The sequence below is a fragment of the Saccostrea echinata genome, unplaced genomic scaffold, assembly GCF_033153115.1.
Source record: "Saccostrea echinata isolate AGI-Se365-2 ecotype Australia unplaced genomic scaffold, CSIRO_AGI_Sech_v1 ptg000086l, whole genome shotgun sequence".
Taxonomy (NCBI): Eukaryota; Metazoa; Mollusca; class Bivalvia; order Ostreida; family Ostreidae; genus Saccostrea; species Saccostrea echinata.
This window is the reverse complement of record NW_026889835.1, coordinates 600627-616548: the sequence shown is the minus strand read 5'-3', so window position 1 is coordinate 616548 and position 15922 is coordinate 600627. Positions and strand designations below refer to the sequence as shown.

General features: G+C 36.4%; 2 protein-coding genes and 1 long non-coding RNA gene across 3 annotated transcripts in view; all 3 read right to left on the bottom strand.

Moving 5' to 3' along the window:
• Window positions 1–144, bottom strand: part of LOC133177147 (uncharacterized) — an 80280-nt gene extending 80136 nt beyond the window's left edge. Inside the window, exon 1 of the long non-coding RNA XR_009719611.1 lies at window positions 41–144. This is a non-coding gene — a long non-coding RNA (uncharacterized LOC133177147). The remainder of the gene's footprint in view (window positions 1–40) is intronic.
• A 1815-nt stretch (window positions 145–1959) lies between these two features.
• On the bottom strand, window positions 1960–3471 carry LOC133177050 (uncharacterized). The gene has a single exon (XM_061312140.1). The coding sequence runs from the start codon at window positions 3469–3471 to the stop codon at window positions 1960–1962; it is 1512 nt and encodes a 503-aa protein (XP_061168124.1).
• Window positions 3472–8868: 5397 nt separating this feature from the next.
• On the bottom strand, window positions 8869–9477 carry LOC133177049 (uncharacterized). Its single transcript, XM_061312139.1, has one exon. The coding sequence runs from the start codon at window positions 9475–9477 to the stop codon at window positions 8869–8871; it is 609 nt and encodes a 202-aa protein (XP_061168123.1).
• Window positions 9478–15922: the final 6445 nt, after the last annotated feature.

Below are 15922 nucleotides of genomic sequence, written 5' to 3'. Positions count from 1 at the left end.
TTTCAGAGTTTTTTATGATATTGTAGTAAACATTTCTTACCATTCGACAAGCAGAGGACATTTCTGCAAGTATATTGAGCGTCTTTAACTAAATTTTAACAAAATTGTGCACAGCCTCCCGCCAGTCCTTTGTTGTCGAGCTGTCAAATTTTCTTCACATTTGATTGGCTGCAGGTAAGTGAAATTTCGATCCCGATCCAAAAAACATTACAGAGTATATCAAAAATAAATCCCCAAATATGTCTGTACACATAATCTATAAAAGGATCCCGCTTTGTGTGAAATAATATGACATCAGAATCAATGAGCACACACAGAAGATTTCTGCAAAGGAATTAAAAAGTAGCACGTTTGTATTAGAAATATGGTTTGAATGTTGTTGGAGATTCCTAGGCGCTGATTGTGCTCATTTGATAAGCGCATGTTTTTATATTCTTATGAAGCAGACTTTATTCAAAAAACTTCTACATAAGAAGAAACTCTTGCCGTGGCTTTCAATTCAAACTTCAATATATCGTTTTATCAAATGTTTACAAATTGCAAACGTTTATTGGTACAAATACAAACACCGTAATTGGCAAAGGCCCAGCATATAAAAGTCATCATTTGGTCATAAACGAGTACATTGAAAAGGCATTTGTCAATTAATAATAGTTAATTTCATTCATATGTCAACTCGGTGTATCCCAGTGAACTCGAAATAATAGTGAGGCATCAAAGAGTCTGCCATGTCTGCTTCAAACTTGGATGTTTTATTTTCTAAAACGTTAATGACCAATAAACAGCACAACTATATGACAAATGGAATTACTTAAACTTTTCCTATAACTTTATGTGTTAATATTCCTCAATCACCTCCATATTGTTTTTATGTCTCCGAGCCGATTGTTCCGAGTATGATCAACTTTTAAACGAGGCAGGCTACTGATAAACAAGTTGATGAAAATAGGCAAAAATAGGACCATTGTTAAAAATAAGTATTTTGGAATGAATAGACCTAGGAAATATTTAAATGGGCTACTGAAAAATAAGATGCATTCAGAGTACTTGTTTTTAAACACCGAAAAAGATCAGAGACGAGAGATGTAAAAGTGAATGTCGATTTGTAGTAAGGGTGTTCAAAGTTTGTCACGTCGAAAAGTGACGTTGATCATGTGTGATAGATGTTGAACTCCGACAAGCAAATATGCTGTTATAATCAAGTGAGGGGGTCTTTCAGATCTATTTACAATATCCCACCTCTGATGTTTGGAGGTCCGTGTTTGCTCTGCTCCTATTTTGTATTGTTTAGTGGACTTTTGAGCTTGAATACTGTTCGTTATCTCCATATATTTCATTATATGCATTGAAATCAGCTGTTCATGACATTTTAAAATAGTATAAACAAGACGGGTTTAAATCTTAAAGTTTACTTAACTCCAAGGAAACTCATTAAGATAAGAATGTGGACATTGTAAAACAATGACGCCATGAAACTAAATGGCGACAGCGCCGGGTGATCATATCTTTTTTGTCTTTTTTATTTTATGATAATGTATGATGTATGTAAATAGTCAAGGTACCAAGCTAAAATTTTCAACATTTCTTTAACTTTTGTTGTTTTATGTTCATTAAAAATTTTGTAAGCATAGACTACATAGTATTAATTTTATCGCATCAGTCCACGAACTTTTCGAACAACCCTCGTACATGTACAAATAAATATTGATAAAAGGTCATGCAGATTTGCAATCATTTTTTTCTTGAAGTGGCATAGTGCTTATTTTAGAATTATAAAACGTGAACAAAGGGGATTTCATGCTATTTATGTGAATCGATCACTGCTACGAGGTGCCTCATCCGATAATCCTCCCGTGCATGGACCATTCATACAGCACACTATACAGTTATGTACATCCACTCTAAATTAATATCTATTAAAGGTCGCCTGGATAATTTTTCTACGCTCCCAAAACAGAATCAGCTGTATGTGAATTCTATTTCGGCAACACATCCATTGGTTCCTCCAACCCATATTGAGTTACTGTCCATGCTAACAGACAATGCACTTTTAAAAGTATCTGCGGCTAAAAACGTCTCCAAAGGAAGTCCATTCTTATCGAGAATCGTGACGTCAGAGCAATGGCGACTGATGACGATTATATTGGAGTACTGATCACAGCAAACGTCCCAGGGAGATTTAGTGGAGATCTCGAATTTTAGAACACCACCGGACGAAAGAACACACAGTCGGCTGTTCTGGTCGGGCATTCTGTCAATCACGCAGATATCGGTGTTAGCGTTCTCCACAACTTTTCTTGGCATGTTAAAAAGTCTGGACCCGATGCTCTGGATGATACGACCGCTTATAGAAAGTCTAAATACCCTACAATGGCTTGTCTTAGTATGACTGTTAGTGGTTGTGCTGTCTTCTAGACAAGCAAGATATTGACCTTCACGGGTCATGCAGATAGACAAAGGCTTCAAAGGGTCGGTGTTGATGACTTTTGACAGTGTTCTGTCTCCAGAGAGCTTTAAAATCACCTTACCAACAAAATCCACACATAAGAGACACCCATCTTGTGATTTTGCAAAACCATACGACACAACTACACCGAAATCTTTTACACTTGCAAGATTTCCATTATGATCCAGAGCAAAATTCTCTGTTGAACCTCGAGGATGAAGCCATATTCGATTCCCTAAAGAGCAAATGGAGCTTATATCGTCCTGTATTTTGGTGTATGAGAATGCCTTCCTCTCGCCAATAGCAATTTTTGGAATGTATTCGGGATTAGTCTTTCCTTGTCGTCGGACGAGACTGACTTGTCCAAACATGTTCTCTAACGTTTCAGTGTCGATTTTCCCTATTTGAAAGGAGGAATCACTTTTGAATGTCTCAATGTCTAGTTCATGTACTTGTTTGATGTACCTTTCCAGCTTACAGTTCGCTGTGATCACCTCGGAATCGGTTCCTCTCTGTAAGATTTTCTCACACTCTTTTGTCAAACCAGACAAATCCCTGAAGTCTTCACGAAGCTCCCTTTCCGCCTCTATAAATGACTGAAAACTCTGTTCTAGCGCCTCCTTAAGCTTCGTCTCCATCTTCCTAACGTTCGTCAAAATTGCAGTGCTTTGCTTTTCGATATTTCGTTGTGTTTCGGTCTTTTTCCTTTGGTTTTCTTTAGCGATATGTTCAACATCCTGTAGGGTGTGGTTCATCTTGGGAAGGGTCTTCTCGTGAACCAGCTTTGTGTTCTTTGAAAGCGCGGCACGTTTCTCGTCTGCAATGTCTCTGACTTTGCACCAGTCGTGAGATTTGTGCTTTTTAAGGACACAGTCAGTACATACTAATTTATCACAAGTTCGACAGTACAAATTTAATATTTCCAGTTCGTGATCAGAACACATTCCTGAGAAGGTATCGATAGAAGATTTCGTGGACCTTCCCGTTAGCTTCGAACCTGACGTATTCACACGTTTTCGGGACATATTGTTTGTTGATGAACTATATTTCAGAAATTCATTAATTAATGCTTAATATGTGGAAAAACGCCGTCTGCTGTTTTGTGTCCTTGCTTCCATTTTCACCAAAGAATTTGTTCGTTTTTATGAAGACACTAAAGACAATGGATAGTTTAGATATCGCTCCGATGACTTTGAAGAGTTTTTATTGCGCTAATCAATACACATTAGAATTTCAAAAGAAGACATTTAATTAAGAGTGTTGTAAAAAGGTTTTGGTGCATAAGTCGTCTTTGGATATTAGATTGCAAAAATCCACTCTATTTCTATGTGTTTTTTTCTCATTAAAAACTATATAGAAAATATTAGCCGAATATGTCGGTCTCTAGCAAAACCTCGTCCCTTGCTTGTTTGGCTTATTCTGTTTGGATGTCAATACACCATATCTCTTGTCCATTTTAATTTTCAATCTGGAAAAATCCACGCAAATGCCAGTAGCACCCTTGCGGGGATCTAGATGGGCGGGGGTCGGAGGGGTCAGGACCCCCTGGTATTAAATTTCTATGTAAAAATAATGCTAAAGATGACATTGCATCCCCTGGGAAACACAGACCCCTCGTAAGATGGAAAGGAGAGTCATGTGTGTGACAAAGATTGCCAATGGAAAGTGTTTACTTCCCCCTCCCCACACACGAACTGACAAAAATTGACTATGGAAAGTGTCTTCCCCTAAAATCTTCCAAAATATTCTTCAGCAGATGTTATGATGAGCAGGAGTGTCTCTTCCAAAATTGTGCATTTCATGGTCCCTGGTTCAGGAGTTCTGGTGTTAGGGTGGGGCTCTATTAATTGTATAGTAGAATGCATTGATTCTTTGAAAACCTTCTTCTTTAGCGGATGAGCTAAGTGCATGTTTTGATGAGCAAGGGTGCCTCTTCCAAAAAGGTGAAATCCATGGTCATTGGGTCAGGTGTTCTGGTGTTAGGGCGGGGCTGTATTGATTATATAGTGAAAATGCATTAATTCTTTGAAAGTTTTCTTCTCTGCTTCTGGATATTTAGCAGACAAACTGAATGCACCCAAAATTTTAAGATTCAACCCACCCACCCCCAACCCCCGTCCGGGACAGGGCTTCTTGGGATAGGACAGGAAATTATATAGTGGTATAAATTATTTAGTTTTATCAGATTTGTGAAATTCTTGTGACCAAGGTTCTTGTGCTGGAGAAGGTTCCATTGATCTTGTGAGGAAATTTGTTCCTTACTTTGAGAGAAGTTGTTCCCATTTGTTACTCACCTATGATAATTTTAAAGAGCTATTCTCTGTAACCAAATTAAACTTTCTTGCCACGCACTGTCACCGATTTTGATGAAACTTTGCCCATTATTACAACTTGACACCAAAAACATATATCAAATAAAATTAATTACTATGTGTCTTGGTTGACATGATAACAGCCGGAAAAATGTTGAGATTTTCAGTTACTATGAAACTTTATTGAACCTTAATGAAGACTAAGAAAATCAAACAAACCATTTAAAAAAAGACACCTTGTTGCCACTTATGCCAGAATTTTTTTTAATTTAGAATATATCTCTAAGTAAATGGTAACCATGGGTACATTTGGAATATATTTTGAGCTGAAAAATGCTTATAATATTTACTAATGATAATAATCCCTAATGATAGGTGTTACATGATCAAACTCAATCAACAGCACAAGACAAACAATAGAGATAGTTTACTTTAAGTAGTTAGGTATTGGCAAAATTAAAATCAACTTTCATGGTTGCCATGGTAACACTGTGTAGCCACACAAATTTTGTCGCTAAGTTTTGGTTAATGCTGCTATTTTGATGAAAAACATGGAAATCCAAGACTGGCAAATATACATTGTTGGGACCTTGTAACACAGATAGCATAAGAAAAATTGGGATTAATTGCTACTTCGAAGTGTAACCATGGAAACAACGCATCAGTGGTTTGAAGTGATATTTTTGCTGCTTTAGGAATTTAGTTACCTCTTCATCAAGAAACACTGATTTGACTCACCTTGAATAGTACTTATCTGACACAACTAAAGTTGAATTTCATATATTTATAAAGTTTTATGAAGAAAACAACAGTATGGCTACCAAAAAAGGAAAATATTCGATTTTGTTAACTTTATAGAAAAATTACACAAAAATGAAAGTCAGTTAGTTGTTCATAAATATCAATCATAAAAGTTTCGGAATCTACATACAAGGGTACATCCAAGGCAACCAAATATTTGTTTAACTTTTTATGCGTATTTTTTCCCTATAATTTCCATAGCAACGCTTTATTTAAAGAATTTAATTTGAATTTTTTGAAATGTGAAAATTTGGACCACACCAATGCCTTTAAAAATTGATTACTAGTTATATAGAAATGTACTTTTTGAAAAGCTAATATCAGATTAAAACATAGAGAGAATAAATTTGAAACCCTTTGCGGAATTAAAATCATAACAACCATTGCCAATCGATAAGAAATATCACATTTCATCATATTTGTTACAAGGATCTTTCTCTATTATTTGGTTGCATTTTAACTTATTATTGCTTTTATTTTTGAGTGTATGACTTCATAAAAATGAATGAATAAAATAATTAATTTTAAATACTTTGTTGCCATAGTAACCATGTAATATGTGATTTTCTAAATATGTTTATTATGCATTTAAAACATCAGCCTCTCAACATTTTGAAACAGTCATTGCCACTTGTTTGCGTTGCAGCAAACGTTAACTATGGGGCTCTGAACATGTTAAAAGTGTCGTTTTCAAACTTTAGGTTACGTTACCATGGCAACCATAACACATAGCAACCATTTTTCCCCCTCTTTTTGCCTATATGAGTTTACAGTATCAAAGATTTTCATCGTCTAGAGCGTTTAGCGAAATCCTGAGACTATACGTGCCACAACTCCTATCTAAAAGTCCAAATCATTACAGAAAATGGCTCTTTAAAATCACTGTAAATTATGTAATTGATAGGTCAATTGAATAGAAGAACGATATGTACAATATTTTACAAAAAGTATTACTTTTATAGATTTGAATGGTCAGGTAAACTTGTAAATAATAGATGAATAAAAACGAGAAAAATACCCGTTATACTAGCTTGAACGTTAAATTTGCTGGGTTAACAATTTGTATACCGTTCTATAATTTTAAGCACTAAGTGTTGTTGAATCTGGTGATAGTGACTGTAATGGTTTGGGCCGTGGATATCGGCCTGGGTAGCTCAGTCGGTAGAGCATTAGAGTGACAAATGGGAGGGTACTAGCACAGGCAACTACAGGCTTAAAATTGTAAACAGATCAACAGTATGAGTTATTACCTAGTACTAAACTATCTTTTTGTTGATCTCTGACTGTCTATTTCTCTTATTTTGGGGAAATATGTCTTCATCTATCAGTTTATTTTGTTTTATTATTTAATTACTTCAATGAATTCTTTACAGGGTTGTAATATATTCAGGTAATTGTTTCATTTATCAACCAATATCAAACTGACTAATTTAAAAAAAAAAAAAAAAACGAAACTTGGATTTTTTTTCAAATGGGAGGGAGTGAGATTGTGTCCAGTTCCGTTAAGGAAACGCTTCTCCATTTTCGTATTTTACTTTCGGACTCCTCTGTATCAAAGGTATTTTAGATCGGGATCGACAATCTTATTTCAAACCGGAAACACGTACCCCAACGATAAAAAACTACAACAATTTTCAGAGACTGCTGTCGGCTTGAATCAAAGGTGTAAGAATGCTTTAATAAGAACTTATTGATCTTAATACATCATTATTTCCTTGTCTTGGATAACAATATTTAGTCATGCATGTGATCCAAAACGCGGAAAAGAGGAGGGGGCACTGGTACCACGTTTACTCCTCAGGGGCCTGTAGCATACTATGCGTCCCTTGATTCAACATGATTACTGAATATACATATAAGAGACATAAATAGAATGTTAATTATGTCTCTGGTAATATCAAGCATAATCTGTTCCCACAGGCAAGTGTTTCTGTAATACAGTTCATCTCATAGGTCCAGTATAATCACTGGATTTAGCTACTGAGCTTGAATTACCAAGTACGTACGTAGCTTTATTTAGCACTTAGAGAGCTTTATTTAGCTATTTTAATGCATTTTTTCCCAAATAGCTTTTATTCAAAATAGACAAAGTATGTAACTTCTGATATTTGTACAAAAAGCAACCTAGCGCAAAGATAGTTCAAACATTGCTGCTTTTGAACACTTTGAAGAAAAGATGTATATCCATTGTTTGAGTAACTGTGTACAGTATTCAGTAAAGCATGGATATGTACAATAACTTTGCTCTGAGGTAAATTATTACCAATCAATTAAGCTTGTAATGTTAACCAATATTGGTCTTTGTTATCATTCAAAAAGCAACTGTTTAGTCACAAATCAACTGTTGTATATATAGCACCAAAACTTTTAGAACTTTGATTTCAACTGCTCTGAAGGAGACACATCTTGGAAAGCAATTTTTTCATGCATTGTTTTCAGAACAGTTCAAAAGTCCAAAACTGTCGCTGCACAAAAGTATGATTTTTTTACATGCTTAAAAAAATGCCCATTTAAGAAATAAGTTTGAGTTAGTTGCTAAATTAGCAAATTTTAGTAGCTAAATAAAGATATGTAAGTTATTCAAGCTATGTAGCTAAATCTAGTGATTGTACTGGACGTGGTATAATTATATATATGTAGATGGTGCGACCATTAGGGCTAGTGCAGATGTGTATTACTGGATACCTATTCAGTTCTAACTTAAGACAGCTTTTAGATCTGCCTCTTCAATATGCACAAGACATTTGGAACATGTAGACTGTGATGTTACATGACATCATATGTAAGGTACATTACCAAAACAAAGTCTGAAAAGTGCAAATTTTAACAATGAACACTTAATCTATTATTTATCTGCAATATGTATTAAATCAAGGTGAATTTATTATTTTGGTGAACCTCTGTTGTTACTGTGAGAACCTAGTTAGCAGCGATTGCATTCGCATTGCATTGTGATCCAAGCATTGTAAAAACTAAGTCCTACGATTCATGGCGATGCTTTTTGTAGCTCGTTAGGGCTGTTAGTAACCGATGAAAGGTAAATGAAGTAGCAGGCATACTTACTTACTTATCCTCTCCGTGCCCCGGAGGATGCATGAGGCCGTTCAACAAAGAACGCCACTTACGGCGGTCACTGGCAACAACCTGCCCCTCCCTCCAGCTGCTCCAACCTAGTTCTTCCCTTTCTCTCTCAACGGAGCGTCGCCAGGTGTTCTTTGGCCATCCTCTTCTTCTCTTTCCCTCAGGGGCCCATGTGAGAGCTGTTCTTATGTGTGAGCTGGCTTCCCTTCGGAGGATGTGGCCTATCCATCACCTTCCTTTGATCGTCCTTGATAGAGGTATGGATCTTGTTCTGTCATACAGTTGTTGATTAGATATCTTTTCAGGCCAGTGTATTTTTAAGATCCTCCTAAGGCATTTCCGATGGAATGTGTCCAGCTTTTCGTCATCTTTCTCTGTGGTTCTCCATAGTTCAGAACAATACAGCAACACAGATAAAACATTTGTGTTGAAGATCTTAAGTTTGGTCTTAGTGCTGTATTGTGCTGACTTCCATACTTTGGTAAGGGATGCAAAAGCAGTCCTGGCTAAGCCTAGCCTTCTCCCTATGTCTGCCTCAGTTCCTCCTGTCTTGTCCATTGTGGCACCCAGGTAGAGAAATGTTTCAACCTCTTCTACTTCCTTATCATTTAACCTGATGGCATCATTCTTCTTTCCATTTATTCTCATGCTTTTTGTCTTGTCTACATTAATTTTTAAGCCAGTATATTCAGTGACGTCATGCAATCTCCTGGTCTTTTCTTGCATGTCGCTGTGTTTGCTGGAAATAAGTGCAAGATCGTCTGCACAATCCAGGTCTTCTAAGGTGGACATAAATTTCCAATGTATACCTCTCCTCCTATTGTTGGTATTTCTCATTATCCAGTCTACCACAGTGATGAACAGGAACCCCAGACATAATGCATCCTTGTAGCAGGAATACAAGTAAAATATGGTTAATTAAATAAAGTCATCCTTTAAGCTGGGAAACACGTATAATGCAATATAATACAATAATACCTGAAGAGAGTGACAAAAAAGTGTAGCTATAAATTGGAGGTTTTTACAATTTAAGATTTTCTTTACAAGATTTTTGCATTGATCTGTAGCTCTCTGGTTTGTCTGTCCAAAATTTCGCAACCAAAGAGCTACAGTTCTGCAGCTAGTGTTGAACCTAAATTAAAAGTTTTAAAGGAAAATTTTAACACAAAGTATTTTGTCTTGCAGATTTAACAAGATGATCTCGGATGTACAGCTAGCCATTTTTGCAAATGCTCTTGGGGTGACATTATTTTTGCTGGTTGTCCTCTACCATTATGTGTCAGTCAACAATGTCAAGAAGCATGATTGATAGTAAATTCTAGGTCTCTATCATTTGTCAACAGCAATTCTAATATCTATTTCTCTGGAATATTTCATATCTAATGAGTCTTACTCTTTTTTCTTTTTTTCCAGATGCAATCAACATTGACATACAGATTATCAAATAGTTGCGTGAATGGGCTGGTGTTTTGTATAAATGTGATCATTTGTTAGTCATTAAATCCATATTCTGTATACATGTTTATTTATATTAAAGTCAGAGACTAAAATTCTTCAGTAGATTTTGAATTGTGTCCATCAGAAGTATGGAAAGATTTGATAAAGGTTTCTAGCTTGCTGCTAAAAGTGACATCTTCTTGGTGCAGGGAACACGATCAAGATACTTCTGTAATAATGAAGACAAATACAGAATTGTGATTTAGTTAATACATGTACATGTAGTCTGTAGGATAAAATAGGTTCCTATAAATGTGGTACATATAATACTAAAAATGTTCCTTTATGTTTAAAACATGTGATTCAAATTAGTAGTGTCTCCCTCCAACGGACTTTCAGCTAAATATTAAATGTAAGTTCTGTAGATTAAAAATATCAAATTCATTCTTTTACCTTACCCCTTTTCCAAAAGACTGACATCATCCACAATTCTGAAGCATTTAGGATAAAAAAAATCAGAACTAGTGCATCAATAAATGGATAATAGTTCTTCATATTAGAACTGAGGCCCCACTAGGAGCACATGCAAAACTAAATATTGCAGAGACAAAAGCATCCAAAGATGCACAGTATCATTTGTTTGCCTTGTATATCACTTCTGATATGGGAAATGAGTGAAATAAAAATCCTGTCTTTGTCACCAAGTATAAAATTAAGAAACCTTTTTGTATATCTACAGGACACTCCAAATCATCTTGCAAAAGATGAAATGGCTACTGCAAAAAATGTAAGAATTTTGGGATCCAGGTTTTTGTAAAATGAAACAAGAGGCCCAAGGGCCTTAATGGTCACCTGAGTATAGTACAACAATTTAGAGGATCCATAAAGTATAAAATAAACTGATAGATGAAGCTTTGTTGCCCAAAAGCAAGAGAAATAGGATGATCAGGATCAATGAAATAATAAGTCTAGTATTCAGTAACAGCTCATAAATTAATTAAATTCTAATCTATATCCCATTTATCACTATCACAATGCAGACAATTAACAAACTATTGGTTCTTCTGTACCACTTTTAATCCTATATTGTGACTTCTCACATTGACCTCTCTTGGTCTTTGAAGAAAATTTAATAAGATAAGTTTTTTTTTTATCTCGTTTTGATTTATTTATTATTTACAAATATACCTGATCATTAAAACTATGAAAGTACTTTTTGTATTATACAATATCATTTTTTGCTTAATTCTCTTAGTCTATTGACTCTCAAATACATTATTTACAGTGATTAATAATCGAAAGTGAAAGCTCTCAGTAGAATACAAATTAATAGAGCACTGGCCAGGACCAGAACACTTGACCTATGTTCAAAAATCTGGTAAAAATATCCTTGCTTATTAAAACTTTTATTCTGTTTGCCTTCAATTTGCCAAGGAGCAGAGAAGATTTTCAAACAAGAGGCCCATGGGCCACATCGCTCACCTGAGGACATTGGCTAGGCAAAAGCACCACAAATCAGTAAATCAGTTCAGTATGGAAAAGATTACCGGGGGGGGGGGGGGGGGGGGGGGGGGGGTTTAAATTTTTAACTACTTGATGATATATTTCCATGTCAATGTAACAAATGGCTTTGTTGTACTTGAGATGTTTTTTTAAAAAAAAAATTTCCTATATATTCCTTTGTAAAAATTTGATCCCCCATTGTGGCTCCTCCCTATCCCAGGGGTCATTTTTTGAACAAACTTGAATCTACACTACCTGAGGATGCTTCCATATCAGTATGACTAAACATAGCTTTTCTGTTCTTGAGAAGAAAGTTTTTTCTATATGATCTTAAGTAAAACTTTCTATCCCCCATTGTGGCCCCACCCTACCCCCGGGGATCATTATTTGAACAAAATTGCAACTACTTTACCTGAGGATGCTTCCATATCAAAATGACTAAACATGATTTTCTGTTCTTGAGAAGAAGAAATTTTCCTATATGTTCCTATGAAAAATTTTTGATCCCTCATTGTGGCCCGACCCTATCCCCGGGGGTCATCATTTTAACAAACTTGAATTTATACTACCTAAGGATGCTTCCATATAAATATGACCAATCAGGGCTTTGCTATTCCTGAGTAGAAGATTTTTCCTATACATTTCTATGTAAAACTTTGATCCTCCATTGTGGTCCCACCCTACCCCCGGGGGCCATGATTTGAACAAACTTGAATTTACACTACCTGAAGATGCTTCCATATAAATATGACTCATTATGGCTTTGCTGTTCTTTAGAAGAAGATTTTTAAAGATTTTTCCTATACATTTCTATGTAAAACTTTGATCCTCCATTGTGGCCCCACCCTACCCCCAGGGGTCATGAATTGAACAAACATGAATCTACACTACCTGAGGATGCTTCCACATAAATATGACCAGTCAGGGCTTTGCTGTTCTTTAGAAGATTTTTAAAGATTTTTCCTATATATTTCTATGTAAAACTTTGATTGTCCATTGTGGCCCCACCCTACCCCCGGGGGTCATGAATTGAACAAACTTGAACCTACACTACCTGAGGATGCTTCCATATAAATATGACTCATCATGGCTTTGCTGTTCTTGAGTAGATTACCGGTATTTAAAGATTTTTCCTATATATTTCTATGTAAAACTTTGATTGTCCATTGTGGCCCCACCCTACCCCCGGGGGTCATGAATTGAAGAAACTTGAATCTACACTACCTAAGGATGTTTCCACATGAGTTTCATCTCTCCTGGTCCTATGGTTTTTGAGAAGAAGATTTTTAGCTCACCTGAGCCGAAGGCTCAAGTGAGCTTTTCTGATCACATTTTGTCCGTCGTCCGTCCGTCCGTCTGTCTGTCCGTCCGTCTGTAAACTTTTCACATTTTTGACTTCTTCTCAAGAACCACTGGGCCAATTTTGACCAAACTTGGTACAAAGCATCCTTGGGTGAAGGGGAATTTAAATTGTTAAAATAAAGGGCCAAGTCCCCTTACAAGGGGAGATAATCAAGAAAAGACAAAAATAGGGTGGGGTCATTAAAAAATCTTCTTCTCAAGAACCACTGGGCCAAAAAAGCTGAAACTTATGTGGAAGCATCCTGGGATAGTGTAGATTGTAAATTCGTAAAATCATGACCCCTGGGGGTAGGGCGAGGCCGCAACAGGGAATCCAAGTTTTACATTGAAATATGTAAGAAAAATCTTTAAAAATCTTCTTCTCAAGAACCACTAGGCCAGAAAAACTGAAACTTATGTGGAAGCATCCTGGGGTAGTGGAGATTCTAAATTGTAAAAATCATGACCCCCAGGGGTAGGGCGGGGCCACAATAGGGAATCCAAGTTTAACATTGAAATATGTAAGAAAAATCTTTAAAAATCTTCTTCTCAAGAACAACTGGGCAAGAAAAGCTGAAACTTAGGTGGAAGCATCCTGGGGTAGTGGGGATTCTAAATTGTTCAAATCATGACCCCCGGGGATAGGGCGGGGCCACAATAGGGAATCCAAGTTTAACATTGAAATATGTAAGAAAAATCTTTAAAAATCTTCTTCTCAAGAACAACTGGGCCAGAAAAACTGAAACTTATGTGGAAGCATCCTGGGGTAGTGGAGATGCTAAATTGTAAAAATTATGATCCCCGGGGGTAGGGCGGGGCCACAATAAGTATTACAAGTTTTACATTGAAATATGTAAGAAAAATCTTTAAAAATCTTCTTCTCAAGAACCACTGGGCAAGAAAAGCTGAAACTTAGGTGGAAGCATTCTGGGGTAGTGGAGATTCTAAATTGTTCAAATCATGACCCCCGGGGATAGGGCGGGGCCACAATAGGGAATCCAAGTTTAACATTGAAATATGTAAGAAAAATCTTTAAAAATCTTCTTCTCAAGAGCAACTGGGCCAGAAAAACTGAAACTTATGTGGAAGCATCCTGGGGTAGTGGAGATGCTAAATTGTAAAATTTATGACCCCCGGGGGTAGGGCGGGGCCACAATAAGTATTACAAGTTTTACATTGAAATATGTAAGAAAAATCTTTAAAAATCTTCTTCTCAAGAACCACTGGGCAAGAAAAGCTGAAACTTATGTGGAAGCATCCTGGGGTAGTGGAGATTCTAAATTATTCAAATCATGACCCCCGGGGATAGGGCGGGGCCACAATAGGGAATCCAAGTTTAACATTGAAATATGTAAGAAAAATCTTTAAAAATCTTCTTCTCAAGAACAACTGGGCCAGAAAAACTGAAACTTATGTGGAAGCATCCTGGGGTAGTGGAGATGCTAAATTGTAAAAATTATGACCCCCGGGGGTAGGGCGGGGCCACAATAAGTATTACAAGTTTTACATTGAAATATGTAAGAAAAATCTTTAAAAATCTTCTTCTCAAGAACAACTGGGCCAGAAAAACTGAAACTTATGTGGAAGCATCCTGGGATAGTGTAGATTTTAAATTCTTAAAATGATGACCCCCGGGGGTAGGGCGGGGCCACAATAAGTATTACAAGGGGGAAATCTGGTAAAGAACAGCATGGCCAAAGTTACTCAGGTGAGCGATGTGGCCCATGGGCCTCTTGTTAAAAGATGCTATTGATTTTTCTTTTATTCTTAATTATCTCCTCTTGGAAGAGGGAGTGGCCCTTCATTTGAACAAACTTGAACCCCCTTTACCCAAGGATGCTTTGTGGCAAGTTTGGTTGAAATTGGGCCAGTGGTTCTGGAGAAGAAGTCGAAAATGTGAAAAGTTTACAGACAGACAGACTACAGACAAAATGTGATCAGAAAAGCTCACTTGAGCTTTCAGCAGATTCAACACAGCCCTAACCTAACACTAAAACCCATGTCCCAGGGTCATGAAATTCACAAAATTGGTAGAGGTACCCTCATCATCATAATTATGTACTTAGTTGAAGATTTTCAAAGAATTAACACATTATCAATATAACCCCCCCTCCTGCAAAACACCAAAACCTGGGACCACAAGTTTTTAAAACAATTGTAAGAAGCACAATTGTTCATCATAACTATGCACTTTATTTATCTGCCCAACACTAAAGGTCAGACAGGATTATTTAACAGAAATAATACATTTTCACCATATTATCAAAGAAATTATGCTTTTTCACTATATTATCAATAGAGCCCCCCCCCCCCCCAATCCTGGGGCCATGAATTTCAAAATTTTTGAAAAAGGCATCCTTGTGCATCATAACCATGCACTTCGTTTGTTTAAATAATATCCAGGAGCAGAGAAGAAGATTTTCAAAAAAATGATGCATTTTCTCTATACAATCAATAGAGTCCCACCCTAACACCAGAACCCTGAACCAGGGGCCAAGAATTTCACAATTTTGTAAAAGGCATCCTTGTGCATCATAACCATGCACTTTGTTTGTAAACTTAAATAATATCCAGGAGCAGAGAAGAAGATTTTCAAAGAATTTTCACTAATATATAATCAATAGAGCCCCACCCTACACCAGAACTCCTGACCTAGGGGCCATGAATTAAAGACATCCTTGTGCATCATAACCATGCACTTAGTTTGTTTAAATAATACCCAGGAGCAGAGAAGAAGATTTTCAAAGAATTAATGCATTTTCACTAATATATAATCAATAGAGCCCCACCCTACACCAGAACTCTTGATCTAGGGGCCATGAATTTCACAATTTTGTAAAAGGCATCCTTGTGCATCATAACCATGCACTTAGTTTGTTTAAATAATACCCAGGAGCAGAGAAGAAGATTTTCAAAGAATGAATGCATTTTTTCTATATAATCAATAGAGCCCTGCCCTAACACCAGAACCCTGACCCAGGGTCCATGAAATTCACAATTT